Source organism: Oncorhynchus keta, chromosome 29, assembly GCF_023373465.1.
Source record: "Oncorhynchus keta strain PuntledgeMale-10-30-2019 chromosome 29, Oket_V2, whole genome shotgun sequence".
NCBI lineage: Eukaryota > Metazoa > Chordata > Actinopteri > Salmoniformes > Salmonidae > Oncorhynchus > Oncorhynchus keta.
The window spans coordinates 7,291,504-7,297,409 of record NC_068449.1 but is presented as its reverse complement, the minus strand read 5'-3'; the positions used below and the strand labels follow the sequence as shown (position 1 = coordinate 7,297,409).

General features: G+C 41.9%; 1 protein-coding gene across 2 annotated transcripts in view; it reads left to right on the top strand.

The window, feature by feature from the left end:
* Positions 1 to 4,621, top strand: part of LOC118362130 (connector enhancer of kinase suppressor of ras 2-like) — an 87,021-nt gene extending 82,400 nt beyond the window's left edge. For both annotated transcript variants that reach the window (XM_052485840.1, XM_052485841.1), the window contains exon 20: positions 36 to 4,621. In XM_052485840.1, coding sequence (XP_052341800.1) covers positions 36 to 434 — 399 coding nt within the window. In that variant the 3' untranslated portion in view covers positions 435 to 4,621. The remainder of the gene's footprint in view (positions 1 to 35) is intronic.
* The last annotated feature ends 1,285 nt before the right edge of the window (positions 4,622 to 5,906 follow it).

Here is a 5,906-nt window from a genome sequence, read left to right as displayed (position 1 = left end):
ATGCAAATGGCCATCTGTTCTCAATGTGCTTCTAGGATAAAGAGGCAGAGCTCCAACTCATCAACAAGGTGCTGGAGGACTCTGAGCTGACGTCCCAGAAGTACCGCCAGTGGAAAGAACATAACAAAGACTTACACCTGGAGATCGAGAAACTGGCTGTCCAATGGGCTAATGACAAGACAAAGGACACGCCCCCTGGAGCGTCTTCTGGGGCAATGGTGGAGGTGGTTGCCTTGGAAACAGAGGCCGCGTGTGGACTGAGCCTTGGCGACGGGGAGATGCTGGTAGACGCGGAGCCATCGTTGTCAAGTACGATGAAGACAGCAGGAGACTCTGATGTAGAGCCACAGTCCGAGCAGTCAGTGACTGCAGAGAGCAGCACAGACGACTTAGCTACTAGTCCTGCTAGCCGAGAGAATTACTTCTACATATGAGCCACTGAACTGATCTGATGGTGGTTTCCCTACTTACCATCAGATATGTATGGTTAGTGCATGGAGTTTTCATCAACCATATGACCTAACCAGGGAAAACTCATAGCTGTAGTTATTGCTGTGGTTCATGACTCTAGTTATCACTGTGATTCATGACTCTAGTTATCGCTGTGATTCATGACTCTAGTTATCGCTGTGATTCATGACTCTAGTTATCGCTGTGATTCATGACTCTAGTTATCGCTGTGATTCATGACTCTAGTTATCGCTGTGATTCATGACTCTAGTTATCGCTGTGATTCATGACTCTAGTTATCGCTGTGATTCATGACTCTAGTTATCGCTGTGATTCATGACTCTAGTTATCGCTGTGATTCATGACTCTAGTTATCGCTGTGATTCATGACTCTAGTTATCGCTGTGATTCATGACTCTAGTTATCGCCGTGATTCATGACTCTAGTTATCGCCGTGATTCATGACTCTAGTTATCGCTGTGATTCATGACTCTAGTTATCGCTGTGATTCATGACTCTAGTTATCGCTGTGATTCATGACTCTAGTTATCGCTGTGATTCATGACTCTAGTTATCGCCGTGATTCATGACTCTAGTTATCGCCGTGATTCATGACTCTAGTTATCGCTGTGATTCATGACTCTAGTTATCGCTGTGATTCATGACTCTAGTTATCGCTGTGATTCATGACTCTAGTTATCGCTGTGATTCATGACTGTAGATATCTCTGTGATTCATGACTCTAGTTATCGCTGTGATTCATGACTAGTTATCGCTGTGATTCATGACTAGTTATCGCTGTGATTCATGACTGTAGATATCGCTGTGATTCATGACTCTAGTTATCGCTGTGATTCATGACTCTAGTTATCGCTGTGATTCATGACTCTAGATATCGCTGTGATTTCTTATGGCGTTTTTCCTGGTCAGGTAATGTGGTCAGGATAAACACTGGGCCCTCAGGGGTTTTGTTTTAAATAGTTTTTGATTTGTTGATGTAGGAAAGACAGGTGTTGTCTTTCCAAGCCAATTGTATCACGCCAAACTTTCAGAATTCAAGTTACAGTGTTCATATGAAAAAAAAAACTATTTTTTCAAGTGTCCCTCTGTGTTGATAGATATATACTGTAGTCATGGGGGATGTTATGGACTGTCTTTTCTACTGTTACATATCTTTGGCTAAGATTTTTAAAGGAGATTTCAAGGTAAATTATATCTGTGTTGTATGCCTCTTATGTACATAGAATGTTAAATGTCACGTAAACAAAATGTATTGTACTTTTTTAAACGTAGATTGTATATATTTTTGCACAGAATAAGTTCCGATCTTGCCTGATGGACAACATTATGACATAGCTATTATGGATCAAAGACAATCATTGTTTATTTTAACCTGATAAGGTTACGTGTAAGACTGTTCCCAGACCTGTGTGTGTGTGTGTGTGTGTGTGTGTGTGTGTGTGTGTGTGTGTGTGTGTGTGTGTGTGTGTGTGTGTGTGTGTGTGTGTGTGTGTGTGTGTGTGTGTGTGTGTGCGTGAGCGAAAGCTTAGTTTTCCCAATGCATCTTGGAATATATTGATTCCATATATTCTGAGCAGTAAGGATCCTCACTGGTGGCTGAGCCTGTGTCAAATGCAGTAAAGAACAAGTGATGAGCACAATCATTTGCAAACAGTTTGTCATTCAAGAAGCCATTGTCCTAACTGATGGTCAGGTGAATGGCATAAAATGGCAATAACATTTCTTCAAATTTCTATTGAGATTTATCATGGTAGAAAATGGGACTTTTGTTTTGCGTTCACGGCTGAAATAAGTTATGATAAAAGTGTTGACAAGGTTTTGGTAGCACAATTTTACAGTACTGTCTGTCCTTGATAAATACTATTGACCTCTGCTGGAATTAGCATGATAACAGTGGGAACCCTCCTGTAGCGTAGCATGCAGCCCCCACAAGGCGGGGTGGGGGGGAGGAGGTCGGGCCTCCCAGATAGCATATGAACACGTCATAAGCCATGAAATATTACTTTGTGAAATTACAGAAAATTACATACATGGTCATTCCAAAATCATGGGCATCAATATGGAGTTGGTCCCCCACTTTTGCTGTTATAACAGCCTACACTGTTGGGAATGCTTTCCACTAGATGTTGGAACATTGCTGCTTCCATTCAGCCACAAGCGCATTAGTGAGGTCGGGCCACTGATGTTGGGTGATTTAGGCCTGGCTCGCAGTCAGTGTTCCAATTCATCCCAAAGGTATTCGATGGGGTTGAGGTCAGGGCTCTGTGCAGCTCAGTAAAGTTCTTCCACACCGAATCTCGACAAACCATTTCTGTATGGACCTCGCTTTGTGCACGGGGACATTGTCATGCTGAAACAGGAACGGGCCTTCCCCAAACTGTTGGCACAAAGCTGGAAGCACAGAGTAGTCTAGAATTTCATTGTATGCTGTAGCGTTAAGATTTCCCTTCACTGGAACTAAGGGGCCTAGGCTGAACCAAGAAAAACAGCCTCAGACCATTATTCCTCCTCCACCAAACTTTACAGTTGGCACTATGCATTCGGTAGCGTTCCCCTGGCATCCGCCAAATCCAGATTTGTCTGTCTGACTGCCAGATGTTGAAGCGTGATTCATCACTCCATGTTTCCACTGCTCCAGAGTCCAATGGCGGCGCTCTTTACACCACTCCAGCCGACGCTTGGCATTGCACTTGGTGATCTTAAGCTTGTGTGCGGCTGCTTGGCCATGGAAACCCATTTCATGAATCCTCCGGCCAACAGTTCTTGTACTGACGTTGTTTGGAACTTGTAGTGAATGTTGCAACCGAGGACAGCTTCAGCACTTGACGCTCCCATTCTGTGAGCTTGTGTTGCTTACCACTTCGCGGCTGAGCCGTTGTTGCTCCAAGACATTTCCACTTCAAAATAACAGCACTTACGGGTTGACTGGGGCAACTCTAGCAGGGCAGATATTTGACAACCTGACTAGTTGGAAATATGGTATCCTATGACGATACCATGTTGAAAGTCACTGAGCGCTTCAGTAAGGCCATTCCACTGCCAATGTTATCCTATGGAGATTGCATGGCTGTGTGTTCAATTTTATACGACTATTCAGCAACAGGTCTGGCTGAAATAGACAAATCCACTAATTTATCCATACTTTTAATTTATCCATACTTTTGGCCATGTAGTGTAGCTTTAAAACTGCAAAATCTCCTCTCAGCCATGGAATTAGGAATTAGATTAGTACTTAGCGAGATTTATATACTTCCTAAGTAATTTAACAGGATCACTATGTATAAAATGTTTAGCTCTGCCTCATGTCATGTTTTTGCTCGTACCTTGTGAGGGCCCCGAGAAACTGCGCTACACCACTGGGACAGCATAGTTCTACTGGTATCTAATGCTGCCTACGTGTTTTTGTAATGAACATCAAAGAAACAAACAAGCAAATAGGTTATTGCGGTTTTCCGTCGTGTCATTTCTGTGCCGTAACACAAAGTTCTTCTGGAGTTTTATGTCACTGACAAATTTGAATGTTGTTTTCCAAGACGCTTGTTGTCATGTTTACCTCGCCGACAAAAACAACAACTCGCCAATGTCATTTGGCAGGACTGGTGCCCGTGTGTGTCTTTTCACGGTCTGTGGTGTGTGAATTTTGAAGAGGAATGTGTTGTTTATTATTGGCACTACTTCCTGTTTGTGTGAATTGGCTAAAAGGCTCTTTTGTGCAGGTCCAAGAAAACTAGCATAAAGACAAAAGTGGCAGCGCATATCTTTACAGATCCATCTAGTCTCTAAAGACACTTCAGCACCTTTCAGTCATAAATTACCTGTTTGTCTGTCAGTTTCAAAACAACAGGATGTTTGTTCGGGGCTCAATTGACTACAATATACCACATGCAGCCTGTTGAAAGGTACTGTCGCCTGTAATTTGCTTTCTTTATCGTTGGTTCTTGTGCTATCTTAGATCCTTATAGAGCTAGCCAGCTTGCTGTCATAAATGCCAGAAATTAGTTACCTCAGGTTCGTTCAGCCATTCCTATGGGGGAAATGATTGGGGAAAGAATAGGGGTTTGGGATAGACTTTATTTTCAGGGTTTAAGGTTAAGACAGGCTGAGAAGATATTTTGTGTACTTGTTTTGATTACATAAATGCTTCATATGATGTTGGAGTTAAATGCTTTGGGGACAAAGATACAAAATTACATTTGGAGGTGCACGAATGTAAATATTCAATGTGTTGCATCTGCTATGTTACTTAACGACGATAGCACCTTGAATATCTCAATCAATCGGCAGGCAACACTGCTGCAAAAAAAAAGATGTTGGCTCTCTCCCAATCCACCAGTGGATACAGGTACTATTAAAAGTTACAACATTAGAATTATCGACAGTGGGAATGAATGGTGCTAGTCAAGGAACAATTTAGGCCTAGAAAAATATACATCACTCTGTCAAGAATAATCTCAGTTTAAGCCCAATGTGTTGGACAATCTATAAAGCCCAACACATACAATGCCTTCAGAAATGATTCATAACCAAAAATATGTATTTTCTCACCCATGTACACACAATACCCCATAACGACAGTGAAAACAAGTCACAACATGTTAGAATCACCTTTCTAGGCTAAATTCCTATGGCACAAAAGTAAAACAGACAAAAATGTGGCAAAGAAATGTACTTTGTCCTGAATACAAAGTGTTATGTTTGGGGCAAATCCAGTACAACAGATCACTGTGTACCACTCCTCCTGGATCGAATCCCTGAGCTGACAAGGTACAAATCTGTCGTTCTGCTCCTGAGCAAGGCGGTTAACCCACTGTTCCCCGGGATGTCCATTAAGGCAGCCCTCCTCACCTCTCTGATTCAGAGGGTTAAATGAGGAAGACACATTTCAGTTGAATGCTTTGTTGTAAAACTGACTAGGTTTCCCCCTTTCCTTTCATATTTTAAAACATGGTGGTGGCTGCATCATGTTATGGGTTTGCTTTTCATCAGCAAGCACCAGGGAGTTAAAAAATAAACAGAATAAAGCTAAGCACAAGCAAAATCCTACAGGAAAACCTGTTTCAGACTGCTTTCCAACAGACACTGGGAGACAAATTCATATTTCAGCAGGACAATAACCTAAAACACAAGTCCAAATATAGTGGCCTAGTTAGTTTTGACTTAAATCGGCTTAAGTCTATGGCAAGACTTTAAATCTGTCTGTCTAGCAATGATCGACAACCAACTTGACAGAGCTTGCAAATATTGTACAATCCAGGTATGCCAACTCTTAGAAACTTACCCAGAAACATTCACCGCTGTAATTGCTGTCAAAGGTGTTCCTACTAAGTATTGACTCTGGGGTGTGAATACATATGTAAGTTAAATATGTCTGTATTTTCAATACATTTGCAAAAATGTTTAAGGACATGTTTTTAACATTGTCATTATGTGGTTTG